We start from the raw sequence: 26122 nt of genomic DNA, 5'->3' as shown, positions 1-26122 counted from the left end.
TTTAAAAATTATAAATATGTTACAATTATAATTACCATTTTATTACTGGTCTGTGGAACAACATTACACAATTTGGGCTCTAGTTTACAACTTTCTTCAGCTTGCTAAAAATAAAAAATCATATTAAATGGTATATAAAAAAATAAAAATGCATATAAACTAGTAAATATGTTTAAAAATTATAAATATTATGTTACAATTATAATTACCATTTCACTATTAAGTATACTAATAAGTTCTCTTATGTTTAATGTATTATAATTACAAAATAAATAATTTGTTTACATCTTGAAAAATTATAAGAATAAAAAATCAAACAAACGAACTTACCAATTCTTTATTTTTTTTTTGTTTTGATGCTGCAAACGGGTTGCTAGGAGCACCAAAGTGTTGTATTTTCACTTTTTTCCCCTGATGCATATCGCGTTCATGTTTTAATTTATAGTCATTATTAAAAACACTACCACAATCAAGACATTCAAGTTTAAAACGTTTACGTTTAGATTCCATGTTTTCATAAAAATTGTAACACAAATAAATTTAAATGAAAACGAAACCGAAGCGAATGCCGAACAGCAAATAACGATATTACGATAACCACAAAAAAATTAAAGAATAAATAAAATAAAAATGAAATATTAATCATAAATCGTGTCGTTGTGTAGAAATCGAAAAAGTAATAATAATATGTAATGCATATAATATAAAATTATAGGGGATATTGGAAAACAATTGTGAACTGATAAACAACAGACTGCAAAGTGCGGGCAGCGGAATGTTGCGTAGTGCGTACCGACCGAGACATCGGTATTTCCATGTCTATTTTAAGACATTAATATAAGACGTGAAAACAATTGTATTACAAGGGGGCTAGGTAAATTGAGTCCGAGATAAGTTTGGTACATTTTGAAAGCGGTAAATTGAGTCCCGGGAAAAAACAGGTAGTAGGTAAGTTGAGTCCCGGGAAAAAAATGTAAGTAAATATTATTTATGTAAGGATATAATATTTATATTTATATAAAAAAATATTACAAATACAAATTTATTAAAAAAATAAAAATAAATGTCGTTATTACTATACATTACATTATATTATATATATATATATATATTATTTACTTGGTAAAAACTTCATTGATATTGATTTAATAAACTCAAATCGGGTTATAACATTACTGGTGTATTTGGTCATTTGCTCCCTTAGGTTTTGTTCCTTATCTAGCGTGGTTTTCTTTTTTTTGATTTTTACTTCTTAATTTTATTTGTGTCTCTGACTGAACTTCAAGCAATTCATCAATAAAGTTAAAAATATTCGGATGTGGACTGTAAAAGCGTCGGTTTAATCGCGAATGATACGATTCACAACTATTGGTTGTACGCACGGTTGTAGCAGCAAATGCAGACCAAATATTCGGGGGAAATGTATCTCACAAATAAACATTGTATAGTTATTATAGCAATTTTTAAATTTAAAATGCATATAAATCGTTTTTCCCCGGGACTCAACTTACCTACTACCTTATTTTTTCCGGGACTCAACTTACCTACTACTTGTTTTTCTCCGGGACTCAATTTACCGAGTTAGGGTCATTTGGGACTCAATTTACCAATCCCGATTACAAGAATCAATAGTCAATAACATGCCGGGCTCTTTTGGATACCTTATCTTTGATTATCCGACTGCCGAAAATAATGTAGGATATTAAATTTTATTAGTTTATTAACATTATTAAACTATATTATGCTTATTAGTTTATTATCATAGACCATACAATATGGAAGTTTCAAAGGTTTCATTATATGATGCAATTTGTGAATTTTGAAAATTGCCGACTAGTATTTACAATTTGCCGACATTAGGGGGGTGTCAAACCCCCCCATACCCCCCATAAAATCGCCCCTGCATCGTACTTATAATCTATTATATGTTTTTAAATCTATTAAACTCAAATAACCATTTTTAATAATTTGTTTTTAATTTAAATATTTTAAATTATTATAAAAACATTGTTATTCATTTAAAAATAAATTCCTGTGACTAACAAATAATGTCATTTTTTAATTTATTTTTACGTCATTCTAAAATTATAAAATAGAATTTTAATGAATCTGACTAGCATCACATTAATATAAATTGTTTGGTAAAACATAATTTATAGCAAAGTATTTATTAACTATAGTCAATTTAAACTTATCGACCAACAGCTGTAAATTTGTCTGCTATTGTATTTTCATCATTCATAACCGTGTTCACATTATCGTTTTACAATAATAAATTGACATAAACAATATAAAATTTATGTTATTATTTGAATCGTCTTATATAATCAGAATAATTTTATACTGTTAAATACAGTCTGAGTCATCAATTTATCATATTCAAGATTTGTAAAATGATATAATATTATATAAGGTCTAGATCACAGCAATTAATTTATGGTAAACTATATAAAACATACCTATTATACATAATTTAAATATTAACAAAATTATTACACTATTATTAATTTATATCAATTTTCTTTTGTTAATAACAGCAAAAATATTTTAACCTCTACATTTGAGTGTTGTTACTGGGAAAAAATTAGATCTAGTGATACTTGATAGAAGAGAGAAGGATTAACAGTAAAATATTCAAAGAACTTTTTAAAATAATTGGAAAAACTAAAAAAAAAAAAAAATATGAAAACAGGAATATTTGTGTAACACCATTTTTTAAATTTTTGTATTATTTAAGTTAAAATTTTGAAAACATTCATGAAAACTACAAAAATAAACAAATTATTTTGTAATTAGAAATTCATAAAATTTTAATTTTATACCTACCTACAATATGAAAATTTAACACAAAATTTTCAACTTTTATATAAAATTAAAATTCTACCGGAAAACCAAATAAATTAAATTTAACAATAAAAGTATTTTTTATACTTTTTTTAGTATAGTCCTATACTCAGCAATTAAGAGTATTCTAAGTTCAAATTGTTACGACATTGAATATTTACTCATAAAATAATGATTTATTCTCAAAAGATATTAATTCTTTACTTGTAAGCATTTAATTATAGGTACTTGATTAGTCATTTAGTCATCTTCTACATGCACAATAAATCAATGACATTTTCAAAATATGTCATAGCAGTTAAAACATTTTTAACTGTTTAATATTTATACTCATTCAAAAAGCTTAATACGTAAATTATTTATTTTATACATATTCAAAGTATAAATTTGTCAAAATTTAAAATTAAAATGAAAAATAACAAATTTAGTTATTTAATTTTAATCAACATATATTTAACTACAGAAAATAGACACGTTGCCATTACAAATATTTTTACCAAGGCTCGGTAGTATATTCTGTACTACTACATCTACTGTATTATTGTGATCACTGTATTTTTTTATTTATAGCTATTTAATGGATTTATAACGAACTAATAGTTTGTAATTCCTAAATATGTACCGTGCAGAGGAATAGAAATCGTTAAAAATGTACATGGTATTTGAAAATGCGCATTATTTTATCAAGTATACATAATATATATATATATATATATATATATATATATATGTGTGTGTGTGTGTGTGTGTGTGTGTTATGTGCCGAACGGGAATGTGCTAGTTTATGTAGTTTTTTTTTATTTTGTGCTGCTGTGACAATAAGCCACCCGATTGTAATTCACGTCTTGTGCAAAAGTCGCCATCGCAGACGCGACGTGGTTCTTACAACAACAACAACAAATAGTAATAATATTATTTTATGACGCAGTAACCACAACCGTATTGTCAGCACCGCGCGTCAAAGATTACTTTGCAGAGGCTGCGAAAAGAGAGATCTGATGGGAAACACAGCAGGGGACGGTGTTAAACACATTGTGCATTTCTCGAGACGCAATTCCCCGTAACCACCCCTAAGGATTCATACATCGCCACCACGGTCACGTGCAAAGAAACCGTGAAAGAGAGTAAGAGAGAGAGTAAGTCAAAAACACAGCATGCGTGTTTACAGAAAAAAAAAAAAATTTTAAATTATAGCACTATATAGTACCCAATAGTCCCCTAAAGCGGGTCACGAAACGCAAAAACAAATGACGTCAAACGCATGCGCCTTACAGGCGAGGCGCATATTATGTAACATGCCTCCTGTTACATCATAGTCGACTGAAGTGGAAATAGTGTGATTATAGTAATAATAATAATAATAATAATAATAATAATGTAAACACCGAGAGAGCTTTGGTCGAGTAGTGCGACATTCTGTTCGAAAACAAAATAATCGACACGCGATTAATAACGTTAAAAACAAAGTCAAATACCATGATTACAATCACAAAAATATAATAGCTGTGTGACGCCTGTGCGTGTTCGAAAATACTCGTACAACAGATAGAGGTATATTATTATATCGTAAGAAATCCGCTGTGCCGGCTGTAATGGTTTTGTTGTGCTCAGTGCATCCCTGATCCCTCCCCCCCCCACACTCGTTATCTACGTCGTAGGAATTGCGTCTCAATAAAATAATATCACACGAGCTACACTCGCCAAAATATCCGACGATGGCAAATGTATCCGATTACAACACGCGCGCTTTTGTAATGTACGAGCCAGACAATGAAAGAAGAACGGTTAACGATAATATTATAATAACATACCTAAATAATATATTATTATGTTACCACAACACGCCACTGCGCCACTACGGTATTTACAATCAACAGTAGTGCCTAAAATGCGGCTGGCGACAAAAAAAAAATAAAAAAAAAATAGTGACAGTTTTTTAAAACTATGCGTAATAAATATAACACATGGGTAACGAGCGTGTATGATGATGATTTATCGACGTATTATGAGATTGAAGTATTCATATTATTTAGAACAATTTGCTTAAAACACTTGAAAATGAAATATTACACTCAAAATAAGTAGATTAGGACGATTCGATTATATGGATGTACGTACTTCAGTATTTATGTTAATTATTATTATGCTAAGGTATCTAAATTCTAAGAAGTAGATACATTGGTCCCCAATGGGGGGGAGGGGGCAAAACAGTGCACTTGCTCCCTCCTTGAAAAAAAAATTATATAAACTTGTAATTCAATGAATATTACCATGATATTATTAGCTAATTACAAAAACGAATTGTTTTTTTTTAATTACTGTTATTATACGAAATAAGTACAAATTAACTACGTGCATATACGTATGTATTACCTATTTAAAAATACAAATATCAATTATTAATTTATTAAAATATTTATGCTTAGTATCACAGCATACTTACATTTATACTCGAAAATAATATTAAATCTTTATTATCTTACATTTGAGAATTTTTTTTATTTTGTCTCTCTAAAATTTTACTTATAGGTGTCCATGAGTAGATATAAATGTTATATTTTGAATTATTTCAGTTATGAATGAAAATTATTAAGCTTTTTTTTTTGTGATGTGGAAAAAACTTGAAACGTTGGTTAGGTACGTTAAATGTTAATTTTTTTTTTTTTTTTTGGATGACACCCATAAACTAAACAGCTAACCGACCATATCACACTTACAAGGTTTACCTACTATAATGCCACATTAATATTATTTAAAATTATGTTAAATTAACATAAACGTTGTTGATGTTGAATACCATGGAAAATTATTAGGTATATCATTTTCTCTGGCAGTATTTTTGCTTAATAATATAAGATAATTTTTCCAAGAAATTATTATTATGGTAACAAGTAATACATTTTAACGTCTTTGTGTAGCACCACCACAACGAAGCACATGAAACTGTATAATACTTGCCAACAGCGTTAATTATTATTTATTACTATCAATTTTAACTACTAGTCACTAATTAGTAGAAACCATACAAATAATCTTGGTTCCAATAAGAAACTTATTAAAATAATTGAATGTTATTAATTTTAAAGGTACACTAATACTTTATGTATACCTATAAATACCTAACGACTAGTAACTGTTCGGGAAATTCGAAAACGAAATATCGTTTACATAAAGTTTATAACATAAAAATATATCTCTCTATATTTTCTCTTCTAGTTGAGGTCAAGCTTTTGATTTTCGAAAAAAAATGTTAATCTACAGGAGAATCATCAAAACCGGTTGCACCAACAGCAAACCAGTCGAAAATACTAATATGGTCATGACATGCCTGCCCCTTTTATAACATTCGAATAAATAAAATAATGTTTATGCCAGGAATAAGTAACTAACGAAACATGATTTCATTTTGTTGCTAAATAATTACGAAATTAAGTAATTTTTTTTTAAATTGGTTATAACTTATAACTTATAACTTATAACTTATAACCTTAGTCCATAGTATACTAGCGATTTAAGATAGATATGAGAAGCGTCAAAAACATCTGACATATTTTAAACTTCTAGATGATCGATAAAACATTAATTTTTAAAATAATTTAACTATCATTACCTTTATTATATTTTATTTTATTTACTTATTTTTTAAGAACATTGATTCATTACATTTTTTTCATACCTATACTATTTAATAATAATGAAATAAAATAAAACCAATTATCATTATTACTTACAAATAGAATCAAAATTATACACGTTTTAGAATATATCAAAATACAAACAACAGAACATCTAACTATATCAATAGTTCATAACAACTTTCTATTACATTGTACGATTTCACACAGTTTAAGAATCAACCTTAATTCACAGTTTAAAACTCTTAAAACGATCATCCAAATTGCAACGTAAAATATTAGTACATTTTAAAACTTATAAATGAATAAAAAATATTTTAATAATTATTATTGCTGTTAATTTGTTGAATATAGGTAGGTAGATGGTACCTTAATGCCTATAATAGATTTCTTACATTTTTAAAGTTTAGATTATAACAAAAATAATAATCAAAAATATAACAAATATTGATCGTATAATTTAATGTCTATAGTTAAAATAAAATGTACAACATCTACTTAACTGATTTCTGATTTAAAATTGAAGTACAAATTATACTCCTGCAGTTGGTGAAAATTGTCTTCGCTTATATGCTAGATAAACACAAAGATCAAATAATTCTAAATAACATCACAATTAGTCTACATATAAGTAATATCTTTCATAAATGATTTTTAGATATGTAGACAGTAGACGATTTCTTTAAAACGCAATTTATTAAGTACAAACATAAAGTAGATATGGATAAAATAATGTTTAGAGTTGATACATTAGTGCATTACGCGATTTGACGTGTGTTATTTTCCGCAGTATCTATATCAAATAAAATCAACCGGGGATATGTTATATTGTTATACAATCTGTATGATACGTATAATATATTATCTTTAAGTATAAAGTAGTTACACACTTATTGCTTACATACCTAAACGATGTTATAGCATAATGTAGTAAAATAACAAAAATACTCCATGTGTTTATTGTTTTGTTCCTTGAAATATTGTAAATTCTTTTTGATATAATATACACTTTTGAAATTTTCATATTTTACTTGTTGGAGAGTTTACCCGTTTAATTATTTATTTTATAAATTAACTTTTTATTTTTCAGTATGATAATATTATTCATCGATTATCTTGTACAAAATGTCAATTTCAAACAATTAACATATCATATTATTATTTATTATCCTCTTACATTACTAGATAAATTATAAAACTTTTACTTTTTTATTGAATTAAAAAAATAATATCTTTTGAGTTGCAGCTAATTAAATTTAAACTAAGAATAACATATACGTACTATATGGGCTATAATAATTAATAAATATACATATTATGTATATAATTGCAAAACTTACGGTTTTTTTCGTGAATAATGATATAGATTACATGTCATACATAATAAGTAATACGATTTTATAGTTTATTTTTAATGTATTATCATTAATATATTTTAATCACATGTCCAAAAATAATTACTAAAATTTCAATCACGTGTATACAATTATTAATAAAATACGTATCAAAAAACTTTATATATTATTTTATAATTGTTATTTTTGATCTGAGAAGTTCTTACACATCTATTTAATCCTTTAAACAATTTTATAAGTAATACCATTTGTTTATAACTACTCGTATAATTAACATAAATAGTTATTTCAAATTCCATTACGGCAATACTTGTCTAATTATTGTGATTAATGCACATACATTAAATTTATTAACAATGAACAATATTTTTAAAGTATAAAATGTTAGCCAACTAGTCAATAAAATTAATGACTATACATATTCATGAAGTTCATATAAAATGACAACAATAAAATTAAAACACTGTTTAATTACATATTAGGTGTAATAAATTTAATTTGATTTGATAATTATTTTTTCTGCAATTTACAATAAAAATAACTACACAAATTTCATTGAATATTTTTATAGATATAGGTGAGTAGACTTCAATGACTCTATTCAAAGTCTCAGAATATAATTCTCACAATGGTAAGCTTTATTTTCCAAGTATATTCATGTTTTTTTATGAATACTACAATGTACTGTAAAATTTTAAATAAAAAATTATTTAATATTCTAATTGTATAAAAAAGATTACATTTCTTATTTAAGAAAAAAAATAGGTACCTAAATTATTCCTTTTTTTCTGGAAGTTCATCTCAATGTAATTCTTAAACATCTTTTTTCTTTTTACGAATATAGTCACAAAATATTTTTAATTGATAATATTTTAAAACAAGCTCCTGATGTCATTTCTATTTTCATTAGTTGTTTATTATCGTTATTATCAATTATGTTGTTTTAAGTAGGAAAATAAAATATTTTCACTTTAAAATTATAGATAATAGGTACCTAGATAGTTACGTAAATACATTTTCACTGTCTTGAAGCTTGTATCTATATTAAAGCGCGTTACCCACGTTTGCATGGTCAGCTATTTACTTTTAATTATTTAACACTATCACATTTAAAATGTTTGTGATTTTATATTTATATACACTAAAGGTATTAATATACATGTATAGATGTTTTTACTAATTATTGAGTCTATTGAATAATACATTATTACAATATATTTTGTTGGGTGCATTTCATCGATTTTAAAGTCGGATTTATAACAAGTAAGATCCATTTTACCTAATGTAAGCTCACGAATATTAAGCTAATGTGAATTTTGCTGATATTATAAAAAAATAAAATTCTTATTTGTATATTGAAATATACTTAAATTATATTATAAAAAACAAATAAATTCAAACTAAATTCTCCAACTTATCTTTTTCCAAGTTATTATTACAATATTTGTACGTTTATAAGAGCAAGACATCAACTTCACACATACGTATGTTTCTGTCATATATTTCTCAATAATAACCAAAAATCAATTTTTTTTTTTTAAGATAATAATTTATCACATTGAACGCGTTGTATAATTAGTTTAAAATTGTAATCTTAAAGTTGGAAAAAATATGTATTATCATAAAAAAATTTAGTTTTAAATTTATATTTAAAAATAAAAATAATATCATTGAATGTTACGTTTATTTTACAAGTCAAAAGTTAGTATCAGTGAAACTTATATATTTTCTTTAGACAAAATAAAAACAATGTCAGCGAAATTTATAATCACTCATACTATTTTTTATTTGTAAATTTAATAATATCAAAGAATCAATAATCGGAGAATTACTAAAAACAATTGTTCTCAAGTAATAAAAGTTTATAATAATATGCATAATTGAGTTAAATTAAAAATAATTAACAGGTTATTTTATTGATAATTTATATCTACACGTTGTAATTTTAGAAAAAATATGAAATCTAAAATCGAAATATCATATATAGTTATAAATAAAAAAATAATTTGAGATAAAAAAATCTCTTGTTTGATATTTTATTTATTTATCATTTAGTTGTAGTTTTACGTAAAAAATATGTACCATTGATATCAGAATACTACCACAATATTAAACAACTTTCAAGGATTGAATATTCAAATATAAAAATTTTAAAACTGTAAATCATTGGAATATTAACTATTAAATTATACACGTTATAAAATATATTCTAAAAACACCGATATTCATTATAATATGATTTGTAATAATTTTATTAAAAGATAAACAAAAACCAGATTACACTTAACTTTTTATCTAAAAACTAATATAACATACAGAATTTAAATAGCTTATAACAAACAAACACGATAAAACCGCAGTAATTATGTAAAGTTTTAAATGTTTATGAATCTAATTATTATAAAAATGTCATGAGTTATAACGATTAACAAATACAAATTTAAGAATATTGAACTCAATACAATTTATATATCGATATTTCATAGTGTAACTAAATAGTTGAATATGGTTTTTGTTTCTATTTAAAAATTCCAAAAATTTAAATTTAAATTAATTTATTATTAATGGAAAAAATTAGTGTAAGCAGCACTCTGTATAGAAATTAATGAGTATTATTCTCAGAAAATTAATAAAAAAAACCTATCGATATAATATTCATACTAGTATAAGTATGTAATTACAATTTACATTAATTAATTAATGTTTTTAAATATATAACCATAACCTATAGGGCACTAGACAGTTGACTTTTAAAAATATATAATATAACACACAATAATATTATATATTATAAGTATACTATATAATTTATTATTTACAAGTTGATTCATTTAAAATAAGTCACTTACAATCAATATTTCAAAAATTATTTTTTATTCTTGTTCAAAATTTAAAATGCTTTCACCAATTTAAGTAGGAACATCATTTTTCATTCTAATTATATTTTAGAAGTAAAATACTTTTTATATTCAAACAAAAATCATTTAATTTTTTAAAAATGATCATACATTTTTTAAATATTAAATTAAATACTAAATATAAGATATAAACTATAATGGTTTAAGCTTTAAGGTCGCAGAAAAGCGAAATAGTGTAAACGCCACACGGCAAAGGAGAAATATTTTATCTCAGTCATTTTTTGCTATGCTATACATTTATACAATTATACATAAAATTGAAATCATAATTTATTTATAGTAAACTATACCTTTTAGTTTAGTGGCTGATATTAACCTCAATAAACTGAATAATATTATTAGGAGTATTATACCTACTTTATAATATTTTATAATTTTAAATAAAAATTTTGTAGAAATCAAGTGTGATTAATGATTAGTTTTTATAACTGTGTGGCGCAAATTATAATATTTTAACAAAGTAATTTTTAAATTTATTGAATTATAGCTATATTAAATATAAAAATGTGACTTATAATATGTGGGTTTTATAAATATGCTAAATACTTTGAAGATAGATTTTAGTTATTTAATAAATTATATCAATATCAATCATATTATCATTATGGTTGTTCACTTTTTAAGTGTTTTTTTGTTATACAATGCCTGTTAATTATAATCTAAACTGTATTCTTATTTCTTGCGAAACTTAGATTATAGGTAACTGTTAAATTAATTTAGGACAGATGATTAATTTTTTGCATCAAATTAAAGTTTTTGTTGCGATATTCATTTATGTACCGATTAATATATTCCTAATGGCTAATTATATATTAGCACTATTAAAATGAAAATGTTTTTACAATAGATTCACAGTACGATTAAACAACGTAGGTGCAATTATTGTTTATGATTATCACCTACGTACGTGTTGTTTTTAATATTCAAATATTGTATAGCTATTATAAGTATACCTACTAAGTACTAAATAAACATTATTAGGTACTTATTATATTGACTTTAGATTTAACTTGATTATTATATTAAAGTTTAAGAGTTATAGCTAATAACACAATATATCTATAATAAATAATATTATACAAATCAAGCCTGAAGGTATGATTCTTGATTAGTATGGTAGAGAACTATAGAAAATACCTAGTACTTATAAAACAATAACCCATCAATAGGTATTTTATGTAACTAAACAACAACTACAGAATATTTTAATTTAATTTATAAGTTTACTTCTGTAAACTTTAAGAAAAAATGAATTAACCATTATTAACGCCACAACACAATTGGTGCCATTATATTAATTTTTAAATAATATATCATAGACTACAATATGTTTAGTGTTTACACTTTATTCTCATAACTTTATAGTACATGCAACTATGCAATATATAGTTCAAACTCCAAAGTTTTACGAATTAGTGCATTGTACGAATAAAATATTAGAAAAAATACTTTCTTCATTTAGTCAGCTAATATCTCATAGGTATTCGCATAAGCGATAAGACGATAAGTAATGATTTTAAATATATTAAATAATTTTATACACCTAAATAATTAGTATAGTATTTTGTTATAAATTAATAATATCAAGATTTAAGTTATATATTATAATAGACATCAGGTAATAATTATAATAATGTTTACTTATTATGATTAAAAATCATCATCTAAATTGGCTATTTTGTAATTTTTTTTGAAATTGATAGTTAACATTTAAAAAGCACTTTGAAAATGTCTATATCGTTAGTTTTTTAATGATATTCAAATCCTGATTACACCAAGACATTCAATATATAAACTGAACAAAAATAATTAAAGTTGTATGGGCGTCTCAGACATTTTTCTATGGGGAAGGGGGGAAATTAATTTAAAAATATATAATACATTATACAATTTTTACTCAACCTACTTTTCTTCCACAGCTATCCGGATTTTGATTATGCATGTATAATTTAATGTTGAAGAGTTTATTTTTGTTGAATCATATTTCAAAATATTGTTAATAATATGAGTATGAAATATTCTGCTGTTGATTTTTGTATAAAAGTAAGTACCTATAAGTTATCATATAAAAACAATTATATCGCATTTAAGTGTAATTAAATACATGTGAAAAATAATAATACATACACTTGTAAGGGCGGTAAACTGTATACGACCTAACTTAACCGTTAGGTCTATTAATATCTATTTTTTTTTTTTTTTTTAATTAGAAAAATAGTATGCTATAACAACTGTTATGTACATATAGAACAATAAACAACTTTTTAATACCTAACTAGAATTTCTGAAATAGGTTATATCAGAATAACCACAGAGTAATGTGCAGTGTTGTATAAAGAGAGTAATGTCTTGGGAAGTTTCACCAGGGTTTTTAGGAGGGCTAAGAAGGATAGATGTTTTATTAGTAGGCGTTGTGTAAAATGCGGATGTAATTAAATTGATTTACCTATAGAAAATATCTTCCAATTAATTGCTGATTGAATGTTAAGGCAATAGTAACCGAGAGCAAAAATAATAATAATTTAACCAAGTAGTTTATATGTTGTATCGACAAATAATAATTATGGGCCAATTGGTTTGTATAAGAAATTTATTATATTTCGTTCATCGTATTAAATAATTATTTTATAACGAGCTTTTTAAATTAATACATGGATTGTGGCTTGTAACTATTGTGGTTTATGAGTTTAGTTTATCTATGAATAATAATTCATCTGACATCAATATTTATTAAATTGTATAAAAAACAAACAAAAATGATTTTATATACTAAATTGTAGGTTGAATACCTTCTTATTGACTTTATATAATATATTCAATATGTCAATAAACAGATTTCATAATATGCCTTTGTTAAAAAAATAAATACTTTACGCCATTATCGACTAAGAAATCTATGACACATGCGTTTAGAGACAATGATGTCTAACAAAACTCGATTATATAATATTGTATCATTCAAGAAGCCGTAGTTTCCGTAAACAAGAAATGTGTTCTAAATTTGCACAATAGTCGGACATTATTATTACGAGAGAGTCGTATTCACAGATAGGGTTCCGAGTGTCAACGAAAAATAAAAGTTAGAAAAATAATTTCTGCTTTGCGTTTTACGAAAATGATTTTCTGACTTATTTGTGTATTTTATAAGTTAAATGCAATCAGTATTATAACTTAAATTTGATATTTTTTATTACACTTCTACGTGTATAATATGTTCCAAGCAATTTTTCAATACTTCACATAACTAAGATGGTTAACACGTCTGGATAAGACATAGTCATAGGTAAATACTGAAATTCTAGTCGATATAGGTATAGAAATAATTTCAAATAATACATCCAAATTTAAATCAACATATCCGACATTAAAATAGAATCTTTATAAAATGTTTTGACCAATTTTACATTTTTATGTGGGTGTATTCACGAATGGGCAGACAGAAAAATCACGGATACTGCAACATATCTGTAAAATATATATTGTGCCTATATATCCGACAGTATATGCATTAAGCACGAACACACGTATGGTGGAATGGGGTAGTCAGGTACTCGGGTGACTCGATGATGTTGCATACCTAATATATTATGTTAATATGTTATGCTACGTTTTTAAAAATATAAACTAAATCAAATACGAATCGTTAACGTTTGATTTAGGAAAAATAAGTCCACATTACCTAATAAATATTAAGTAAAATATTTTGTCTAAGATACGTATTATCCTTGGAAGTTGCGATATAGGAAGTGATTACACAGAATAATAATTTATCATACATAATATTATTATGAATATTATGGACAACCATATCGGCCGCATATCATATTATTATAATACGTATATCATGTGCGTATCGCGGCATACTTATGGAATATCTGGTGAAAAAAAAAACGGTCTATGTTCATTATACTATGATTTATATCAAAATGTAATTTCAAACGTGTGTGGTCGTCGAGCCTCTCCTCCGCAAAATCTAAATCAAACACCATTCACTGCGGGTTGTAATAATATGAACGCGGAGTCCACGTGCAAAGGCCCGGGGGGATAACAAAATATATTGTGAAACGTCGGTGGGGCGGTACGAGGGGATGAACGGGACACGACCTTGACCGACGACGTGAAACTACGCCGTAAAAACACCGAAAATAACGTCCAAGTCCTCGACAAAAAGAAGGCCGAGCCAGTCGTGGGGCGCGCCGTAGAAATATAAAGTAGGTAGGTACTCGACTACTCGAGACTTCCCCGAGCAGCGTATTATGATATTATTAAGTTGGTGTAGTGGTACTAGTGGTAGTATTGGTCTACACAACGAGTGGTAGGTAACAGGTCAACAACGACAACGACAACAACAACAACAACAACAACAACAACACCGCCGCCGCCGTCGCCGCTACCGCAACGATCTGGAATGGGTTAAGGGTACGCTGCGGGGAAGCGCGCGTGAACGGTGCCTATTCCCACCTCAAACGCACACGCGGTCGGTCGGGACGGCCGACTTTTTTTAATTTTATTATTTTTTTTTTTTTTTTCACACGATCACGACATGTAATAATATTATACGTTGCGCGCCGGCTCGGCGGCTCGACCCGGACGGATCGCTATCGATCGCCGCCGCGAATTTGCGGCCAGCAGTCGGTAACTCGCGCCGCGCACGTCGTCCGTCCCGTCACTCTCGGACAACTCAGTTTCGGCGTCCGCCGCTGCGCGTCGCCGTCGTCGCCGCCGCATCCGCACCGTTCGTCGCGCGCCGATCCGTCTCGTGCGAGTGTCCGCGTTTAATCCGTACGCCGTTCGACGCACCGCCGCACAGCTCGCCGCGCAGCAGCGCCACTTTTCGCTCTGTGTTGCCCCTCTCACCTCTGGCCACTCGTCGTCGTTTCGTCGTCGGTCGCCACTCGTCATTCGTCAGTCGTCATTTGTCAGTGCACAGCGTACGGTCGTCGTTGGTCTCTCGAATCTCCTGTCGGTGTGACTGCAGTAGCATAGATAGTGGTTTTTTAATATTGTTTTTTACCATTTTTTTTTTTTATTTTTCTTTCTTTCTTTTCTATCGCCCCCGTTGTTTCGGCGTTTGAAATAGAACATAATATTATTATTATTGTATATTGTATTTTACCACACGAACGCCGTTGAACACCGTTTTGGACCGATCGTGTCCATCTGTTGACAATGTATTTTTATTTCTGTTGCCGTCTGAATTCTGCCGACGTCAATCTCATCACGCGAGTGCTACAACTCAAGGGCTGAATATTTTCACCATTGTCGTAAAAACGCACTGTTCTTAACGGTGTGCGTGCTCTGCAACCATATTCCGGTTCCGACACCGCTCCGATCACTGCTTCCACCACTCCTACTCCTCCGCTGTTTTCTTTCTCTCGTCGTGCGCGTTCTACCTTTGCACACGTAGCGTCGCCCGCCTCTCAGGTGTGCTATCAGGTTGCGCAAGTGTTCACGGACGACCAAATCAGACATCCGGTATCCCGATACCTTTCGTTCTTGCTTTTACACGCCGGTGGCCAAAGTGGACTCGACAAATTTCCTGTGCACCATCACACTGGCCAGCAAAGTGGACTACGTCGTACGTAGAAGATCCATTGGTGGCATGAGGCCAGACCTGCAGAAGCTCATCTATCACACTTCTTCAGATCACTTTTCAGAGCTAGACGCCATCGCCGTGCTCTAGTCCCACACACCGCTAGCAGTATAGAATAGTTATAATTGGTGTGAGCGCTCGAGTCCTGTTTTAAGTGTGACTGTAAACTTCAACATCATGGCGCCTACGATCATGATGCGGCCCATTAAAAAGGATTGGCAACGTCAGTCACAGTCTGAATCTGAGGATGATGATTTAGTTGGAAAGAAAGATTTAATGCCGCTAGTAATGTTCCAAGGTGAAAACAAATTTTCTCATATACCTAGTAGTACATAATATAAATTGTTTAAAACATATAAAAATCTAAGTGTGTTCAATGATATAGATATACCTACAATTCAATTTGAGTTAATATAGACTGTTTAGGTATTCTGGGTATCAAAACAATAAGTTATGTTTATTTTAAGATTATTTCATATATGCTATATTTTATTAACATGACGTATTGCTGTGGCTGTGTGGGTGGCTAAAAAAGTATTATGTTGATAAAGTAAAATGCTTCTAAATTTGGCCAGACTCCAATAATAAAATTACAATATTTATTATGGTGTGTCCAAAAGAAATCTTCATAATACATTAACAATAGCTATTTTGGTATAAAGTTTATTTGCTCGCATAATAAATAAATTATTAGAAATATCAATACTATAACTCCAGTCTTAAGAATAGTTTCTTTTTTAAGACCTAAGTATCCTTTATTGAATGATCACAATTATGTTTGAAGGATAAATATTTTTAATAATACTTCAATTTTTATTCATACTATGTTTAAAACAGTTACTTTTTGAAAATTTTATCCTTAACATTAATATTTTAAAATTAATTTAGAAAAAGTTAAATATTTCCATAAAAAATTTAAAAGTCATGGATAGTACTTATCTATCAGTTAATAGGCTAAACTACTTATAAGTAAGACTTATTTATTAAGAAATTTAATGATGTGTTGACTAGCCAAAAAATCTATTTTCAAGTACTTTGCTGAACATTGGCCAATAAATTATTGAGTATACCTGGCAAAATGGTACCTTTCATGTTTTTCTAATAATTATAGTTTAAGTTTTGTATATATTGCATATTATTGCTGGTTATTAACATTTGTATGTACAATTTTTCAGTCGGCCAACATTTTGTGCCCTTGGTTATAACAATGGTAGGTTTGCCAGCACGTGGCAAAACCATTCTTGCTTATAAGATTCAACAATATCTCAACTGGACAAATCATAAGGCTAAAGGTTTGTAATAAATTCATAAGCACTTCTAAACTAAGCATAATAATTTCAAAAAAAATTTAATTTAATTTAAAATAAAGATTCAAGTTTAATTATGCCAAGTAATAAGTAATAACTAGGTTTTAGATTTTATAGCAAAATAAATGTTTAAAAAAGCATTTATTAAATTTAATTCTAAAAAACAAATTTAAACTACACATAAAATTAAATATTAAAAAAGAAATTTACGACCATATATTTAGTCAAGTTACTTTTATTAAAACTCATCCTATTGGGTGTTAATAACAATTATAGAGAAATTATTTAAAACACTATACCACACTGATTGATATTTACCGGTAAACCAAAATATCAGAATGTGCTATAAAAATATGCAGATATAATTTCGGTACAATAACCATAGTTATTTTATTAATCATCTGTTTATTACTAGTTTTTTTATCGGTTTTATAATTTCTGGCAATAATAATATAGTATTTTTAGTCTATAACTTATAAATAAGTAAAAATCAAGAAAAAAGAAGCAAATAGGAGGAAAAGCAGGTTTTGTGGAAAAAATTTAAAAAAAGTTTATTTTATTGAAATCAGAACAATTCAAAACATATTTATATGCAATAAATATCTTTCTATTATACTCCCCTCAAAAGAAGCATTTGCTACAAAATCCAAGCCCTAGTAATAACTAGAGATTGTGTTTACCATGTTCTATGATAAAAAAAAATATGGCCTGAGAAAAATGTTTATACAAATAAATTTATTATAGTCAACATTTATCTCGCTGTTTAAATAATTAAAAAGAAGCCAAGCCACTGGGTATTATGCAGGATCAGGCCTTCCCTGCTTAAAACTAATGTAAATAGTATTTTTTCCTATCGAAAAATATTAAATTTTAATTACTTAATAAAACATTGGTAATTTAAATTAATTTAAATAGTAGAAGGACATAATAGCAAAATCAATTAATGTGCTAATATTTTGATTTATTTTGAAACTTTATAAGTATAAATGTTCCTATTCATAATTCCTCTAATTAAAAATATCGTTATCAATATTTATTACTCATAACTTCAATATTAATTTTAAAATTTTTGTAATTTAATAAACTTAATATTCTTAAAAATACTTTTAAAAGAGTATATGTTTTTATGTTTATCTTTTCTTTTCTTAAGCAAGATAATTTGTATTTTTTATCTTACTCAGTCGCACAAAAACTACAAAATAATATTGTGCAATAAATTACATATTATATAAATAATTATTTTTATTTTAGTGTTTTCTGTGAGCTCATACAGACGTAAACACATTGAGTTGTATAGTAGCCATGACCTCTTTCGTAAGGAAAACAGTGAAGCGGCTGAGATTCGTCAATTAAGTGCACAAGAAGCACAAGATGATGCCACCAAATGGTTACAAGATGGAGGCGATGTAGCTGTATGTATTAAATGGTTTTAATATGTTATGTAGAATTTTAAATTATAATGTTTATTAAATGTTTTAGATATTGGATGGCACTCATATAACACAAGCTCGCCGTCAAGCAGTGTATGATCATTTTGCTAAGGTCATGGGGTATAAAGTATTATTTATTGAGTGTGTTTGTGATGATGAGATGCTTATTGAGCACAATGTCAAAGAAGTGATGCAATTCAGTAAGGACTATAGAAATATGTCTAGTGAGAAAGCTCTTGATGATTTTCATCACAAGATTGAACATTATATGGAACAACATGAACCCATGAAACCAAAAACAGATGGCTATAGCTACATAAAATATTTGAATGCAGGTAATAAATACAATAATTAGTTGAAAAAAATATTCATTATTTTAATTAATATTAAAATTGTGTTTAGGAGAATCACTAACTGTCTGTCGTTTGAATTCTCCTATGCAAAGTGAGGTGTTAGCCTTTGTTTCAAACTTCAAACCATTAGCAAAAACGTTCTATTTTTCAAGAGTAAGATTATAATCAAACTAATAATTTTTGTTTATACTTGTATAATAACTTGATAACTAATTTATAGCATGGTGAAAGTGAAAACAATGTTTTGGGTCGTATTGGAGGAGATGCAGAATTATCAGTCCGTGGCCGTACTTATGCTGCAGCATTAGCACGCTATTTTAATAATGAGAATCGTTTAGAAGGACTACGCGTATGGACTAGTGAATTGAAACGTACCCACCAAACAGCTCAAGGTATTAAAGCACCAATAGAACCTGTACCTTTTCTAAATGAGTTATATGCTGTAAGTACATATTTCATTTGTTTATATTATAGTAACCCTAATTTTGAATGTTTTATTTATTTTTTAGGGTGTATGTGAAGGATTGAGTTATGAAGAGATGCAATGCAAATTTCCACAAGAGTTTGCTTGGCGTGATCAAGATAAGTTACAGTATCGGTATCCATGGGGAGAATCGTACATAGATATTATGACACGATTGAAACCAGTATTGTTGGAACTTGAAGGAGATATAGATAATTTATTGATAATCAGTCACCAAGCTGTTTTAAGATGCTTACTTGGATATTTCTTAAATAAGAAACATGGTAATTTAGCTTGTTTAACAAAACTAAGATTTAATTTAAGGTTTAAACATTTATTATTTTACAATTGTATTTATCTTATTTATATTTTACTTGTAGAAGAATTACCATACATTAACGTACCTTTGCACACCATCATCAAGCTAACTTTAAGTGGCTATAAATGCAAAATGGAAGTGATTAAGTTAAACATTGAATGTGTGGACACATATCGTATGCAACCAAAGGTATACTTAAAGACAAACTTAAACCTTAATTTTATTATTATTAAAATAGAGAATTTACATTCTGTAAAATTCATACAATAAGCAAATAGGATGTAATATAATATCATAGATAACAACATAATAATCTAGTATGAAGAGGGAGGCTGTTCTGTAACAACCCTCTTGTGGTATTATGGTTGGGGATTTAATAAATCTTTGTACCAGTGTCTTTTTAACTAACAAGAATTTTTTGGCAAGTTATTCTGCCTTGAATGGCTACAAGTAAGTAGATGTGAATGGCTAATTTAAAGTGGAATTTTTTGTAATGATTGGATGTAACTGTGTTGATGGTTCAATGTTAAGGCTTTTTTAGAGCAAATTATTAGAAAAATACTAAGATACATTAGTTAGTAAATGGATAGTAATTGACTGGAATGCTTTTGCACTACCTCATATCTGTTTTCTATAAACCCAGGTAGACTTAACATTGATTTGTGAATAATTATTTTATTGTTGAGGGAAAAATTTGATTGCAGAATAGGATGAAAAGATATAGTCTACTATTAAGTTATTTTCTTATCGATTTGGATTGTAAGCCTTAGCTAAGACATTAATCTAAAATCAGGTCCAAATATTTAATTTGGTTTTGATTAGAATTTTTATTTCCTCAAAGTGAAGTATAAGGTAAGATTTCTCTTAAGATAAAAGGAACATAAAATGACTCCAGAGGTATCAGAAATTCTGAATTTTTTTTTAATAATTTAGCTAACATTAGTAATAGACTGATAAGTCGATATGATAAATCCTCTTTTTTGGGTCTACTTGATTTAAGTATGATTATTATTGTTGAAAATTTCCAGATTAGCGAAAAATAAGACAATATTAGCATTGAGTTATGTAAATGGGAAGGAGCATTATGGATTTTGTAAGAAGAAATTTTAGTATTCTTTAAGAAATTAAATCTTAACTAGATAATATTTTATCCTTCAGTTTAAATATTAATTTTTTTATTTTACTAGGCAATGTGTGTTCTATAGGAAGGGAAGTTGATAATGGACTGTCTATAAAATTATTAATTTTGTTTAGATTCTTTATTCAGAATGTCTAAGAATTAATGAAAGAAAGATACCTAAAATATTGAAATAATGGTTTTAGTGAGTTGGTTAATATGTGGAATCTGTAGGTGAAATACATTTACACCTAATACTTTGTATCACTTTGACAAGCATGACACGTGATCTCAATAGTTTTTAACTCTACAACCCTTATTGAGGTGTTTGACGTTGAAGTCTCCTCCGGCAATAAATGTGTAGCCGAATGATCATAGAAGTAGATCGATTTGGTGGTAAGAGATCGCTGGCAGAGGAGGACAATACATGTCAGATATTGTAGTGGGGTTGTGATTAAGTGTAAATGGTTTATTTTTTGGCTTGAATAGTAGAAAGTTGTAAGCTTGGAAGAGGTTTATATATAATTTGAGATGAAATAATAATAGCAGAACCTGTATGAGCTGTTTCACCAGGGTGGTCTATTCTGTATAAATTGTAGCCTGAAAAAAAGTTATTTGTTTTTGTAGTGTAGTGGGTGTTTGATGTAAGAGCAATATCAATTTTAAAAAAAGCTGGTCTATTTCTATTTTTATAATTTTTACTTGTAGTGTGCAAATGTTGGAACTCTTTATAAACTGTATAGCCACTGGTTGTAGCTTGCCAAATAGCTTTCTCTATATGAGGTAAAAATTGGTGATTGTTATTTGTATTTGATACATGATGAGGCTGGATAAGCAGTAGCATAGCAGACGTATTTTGGAGGGTGTGAAAAGAAGGATAAGGAATGTCTCGTGTTCCTGGCCGTTGAAACATTGTATAATTTTACATCATTTGTTAGGTTTCTCAACTTTTATCTTTGTGTAAAGTAAATTGTTTAAATTGAAAATTTCTTTATTAACTTCAGCGAATTTGAGGTCAATAAAAAATAATAGCAGAAGAGTTCTTGTTGTTTTGTGTTACACATTTGAGACTTGCTGAATCAGGAAGCTCTTATCCTGGATGGCTATTCCGATTTTGACAATTTTTAATACTTAATAAAGAAAATGATTTACTTATCATTTATTTGTTAAATTCTATTAAATAATATTATTTTAATAATTAAAATGTTTTTACAGAACTGTTCTGTCAATCGTTCAACTGATGATGCCTTATTAACAGTACCAGCTCATTTTGAGAATTTATCTTTGTGGAATCATGCGCCAATTGTTCAGCTTTGAACACAAACCAAACATAATATATAATTAGATATATTTATATTTGCATAGACAATAGACATAAATTAATTTACAATATCCCAATTATCTTGGATCTTTAAAGTTTAAAATGTCATGTCATTTAAAATGGTTTGATAATATAGAAAATATAATGTTTAATTTCAGGTATAGAATTTTTACATTAACTTAATACTATGATAAGAATATTCAAAGTGAATATTAGTAATTTCATTGTTTTTGACATTAACGGACCGTGTTTGGAGATGAGAAATATTAGAGATATTTTAATAATTTTTAAGAATATATTTGGAAGAATAAAATTTAATTAATATCTATTAAGAATTAAGTGTAATAAATTATAATTACATGAAAATGTATGGATTTCTGTAGTTTATTTATTACATTAATTTAGTATATTGTCATAATTATCTAACTTTAAACAAACTAAATTTTATTGTCTCTAGTTCCCATGCTAGTTTCAGTATAAAAATTTAATGTTATTATAAAAAATATATCATAACAAGTAAGCATATGTGTTTGATCTATTACATTAATTACAACATTTTATGATTGCACAAACACAACATTATAACTCTGCTAAAATACGAACAAGTTCCTAAGTAGCAGCGATAGAAAATAAAAATTATGTCAATAAAAATATATGAAATCCAATAAGTATATTAATTATTACTTTTTTTGTGACAAACTATTCTATTCTTCCATTTTAATTACTAGTTTAAATATTTTTATACTGTAGCTATTTTTGATTTATTATATGTTTTTTTACTGTAAACCATATTAATTGTTATTAAAAAAAAAAAAAAAAAATGGTAATATTGACTTTGGATAAAAAAATATTGTTAACATAGCAATACTTTTTTAGCTTATTGATTTATCTATATTTAACTTTATGATGTTTAGTCTGGATTTAAGTAATTAAGATAATAAATAAGTTAAAAATTTCCAATTTATTGTATTTGTTTTGTTTTGACTTGGAGTAATATTATTTACTAAGAATATGTCAGTATATACTGTTTTTTGTCTCTTGCCTGTGCTAGACAAAATAGGAATTATGATATTTATGGAAAGTAATATATGAAGTATAATTTTTTAATAGTCAATTTTACTTTAAGATTACTTAAAAAATCATGAAGAACAATTTACTTACATGAATGTGTGTTATTTACCTATTTTGCACATTGGTCTAAGAGATAAAACATATTAAAATATTACGCCGAGAGCTGACATTTTCTTAATATTTTTATTAATTTTACATTTATTATTACCTAATAGTTAGTACTCACTAATAATCAGTACTATTTATGTAATAATATAACATGTAACAAATAATTACAACAATATATATTATATAATATAATGTAAAATTTAAGCATTTTATCAAATTTGTAATAACATGTAATGTGTTATTAATGAATAATAATAATAAAAAAAAAAATAAAAAATTATTACCTGTAAACTTAGTTAATTAATCAAATATATTTTTAGCATTTTTTCCTACTTGATATACCTGATTTAAAAAATATTTTAATTCTTATGCTATTTATAGCTAATTTTGGTAAGAATTTTTGATAATTTGAACAGGATTTCTCATTGGCTGTACATCTCATACAACATTAAAAATATTGAAAATACATAAGTACAATTTATTCTATAAGTTTTTGATATTTAATATTGCTAAATCTCGAAAATTTGCTTATATCAGGCTTTACTATCTAAACATCTTAATTTGTACCTATCTCATGGAATCGATTATAACAAATTAGCAACTAGCTAAGACCACGAGTCCAAAATGAATTCAAATGGATTGCTATATTAGTACATCACAAATTTGAAAAAAAATATGTAATAGGTTCTTGACAGAGAGGTTAGGTATTTAACTTATTTGTCTTGTATTATCTGTGGACCTGAAATCGGTTAAAATTTAAAATGCGCCTCAAGACAATTGCAGTGATCAATATTAGAATCTTTGGTATTTAAAGATGGGTAGTTTAGATAGCAGTGTAATGCGCAAGATTATTATAATTTATAAACCTAATTTTTTTCTTAACTAGGATTCGTTTTTGAACAGTTCTGGTAAATTAAATTTATTAATGTAGGTACTGTTATAGTTTTGACTAAGCGCTATAAATAAACAGCATTCATGACTTAAAGAATGGAAATCGATTTATAGTGTACACCGTTTTTATCAAGCATTTTGGATTTTTTGTTCATGTAATTATTTTATGACGGAAACATACCAAAATAATTTTCCGAAATCAACATTTCATCAGAGCATCTGAAGATGTGACATTTATTTTTGATACCTACTCACTATAAAATCTGGAGGATAAATATTTAAACATATTTAATTCAAAAAAGGGTTGGCATATAAATTTCACAGTTCCCCCTCTTAGATTCGCGCCTTTTTGTGACATATAACAGACGACAAGACCATATTATACAAGACATAATAAATTGATTTTCAGCCTATAGGCATGCGCACGGGGTAGCAAAGGTAGCATATACTGCCCCTGGACTTTCTATGGGGCTACAGCGGCCGGTAAATTTTGGATAATGGGCCTCGGCAAAACTATATTTTCACAAATGATGATCATTGTTGATGAGAAAATTTAAAAAAAAAAATGGATTTTAATCAGTGAAGTACTGAAGTATAGATAAAAAATATTTTATGATTATATAATTTACTGATATAAAATTAATAGACCTGTCTACTACAAAAAAAAAAAAAATAACTTTCATCTTAAAGTGTAAATATTATTATTTATCATCATTTATGGTCGAAAAATCTAAAAATAAATGAGTTTTCAACGTTATCGTCTTGGCATCTGGCGCATCGTACACAGTACACACCAATACGCCATGACGCTTCCGAAAACGTACACCTTTACGTACCTTACTGTACAAATTTTCAAAAATAACCAGTACAATTTAAAATTTTGACACCCAATAGTAGAAAAAAAAAAGGTAAAACTATGGGCCGGTTTTAGTAGTGATTTTGACGAACGGGCTGAATTGATCTCTTGCTGCCCCCGAAACAGGAGGCTGCGCGCGCCTACGATTTTCACAAATCCATAAATCCACAATGTGTTAATATTATGTAAAAACCGCAAAACGTCGATTTTATTATAACGTTTTATACGGATGATGATAATTATTATTAATTTCATTGATAGTGGTTCGACGGCTCGGCGCGGTTTTCGATCGCGCAGTGGTTGGCGGGCAAATGCTTCTAAACACGTTTTTCGATAACGACAGCGCGCTCTAGTGTAGATTATTGGCCCGCTATCGTCGTCCGCCGCGGTCGTTGTGGTAAGACAGTTTTTTTTTTTAAAATAAAATTATTCGTTGGATTATAATATATACCTAACCTCAATACGTATGTTCCATGGTGTGTTCATGTATTATTCCATGGAATTTTTGTGTTTTGTTTATTTGTGGGTGTAACTGCAACTA

At 27.6% G+C, this 26122-nt stretch overlaps 2 protein-coding genes across 2 annotated transcripts in view; one reads left to right on the top strand and one right to left on the bottom strand.

Moving 5' to 3' along the window:
• LOC112601441 (zinc finger MYM-type protein 1-like) overlaps window positions 1–943 on the bottom strand; it is a 4259-nt gene extending 3316 nt beyond the window's left edge. The window contains exons 1-2 of the mRNA XM_025349081.1: window positions 331–943; window positions 36–104 (exon numbers count right to left, since the gene is read on the bottom strand). Of these exons, the coding sequence (XP_025204866.1) occupies window positions 36–104; window positions 331–510 (249 nt within the window). The 5' untranslated portion in view covers window positions 511–943. The remainder of the gene's footprint in view (window positions 1–35; window positions 105–330) is intronic.
• Window positions 944–15528: 14585 nt separating this feature from the next.
• LOC112601427 (6-phosphofructo-2-kinase/fructose-2,6-bisphosphatase-like) lies at window positions 15529–22735 on the top strand. Its single transcript, XM_025349061.1, has 9 exons — window positions 15529–16643; window positions 17521–17637; window positions 18904–19064; window positions 19132–19417; window positions 19485–19588; window positions 19656–19877; window positions 19945–20182; window positions 20279–20406; window positions 22550–22735. Exons 1-9 carry the CDS (start codon window positions 16523–16525, stop codon window positions 22649–22651), a joined length of 1479 nt encoding a protein of 492 aa, XP_025204846.1. The 5' UTR covers window positions 15529–16522; the 3' UTR covers window positions 22652–22735.
• The last annotated feature ends 3387 nt before the right edge of the window (window positions 22736–26122 follow it).

Source organism: Melanaphis sacchari, unplaced genomic scaffold (assembly GCF_002803265.2).
Source record: "Melanaphis sacchari strain LSU unplaced genomic scaffold, SCAv2.0 Contig78_pilon_pilon, whole genome shotgun sequence".
Taxonomy (NCBI): Eukaryota; Metazoa; Arthropoda; class Insecta; order Hemiptera; family Aphididae; genus Melanaphis; species Melanaphis sacchari.
The sequence above is the reverse complement of the archived record's forward strand: the minus strand, read 5'-3'. Positions and strand labels throughout refer to the sequence as shown.

Coding starts and splice junctions, on each gene's coding strand:
- LOC112601427 (XM_025349061.1), top strand. CDS start 16,523: ATGGCGCCTACGATCATGATGCGGCCCATTAAAAAGGATTGGCAACGT. Junction 16,644..17,520: donor GCCGCTAGTAATGTTCCAAG/GTGAAAACAAAT, acceptor ACAATTTTTCAG/TCGGCCAACATTTTGTGCCC. Junction 19,418..19,484: donor CATAAAATATTTGAATGCAG/GTAATAAATACA, acceptor AATTGTGTTTAG/GAGAATCACTAACTGTCTGT.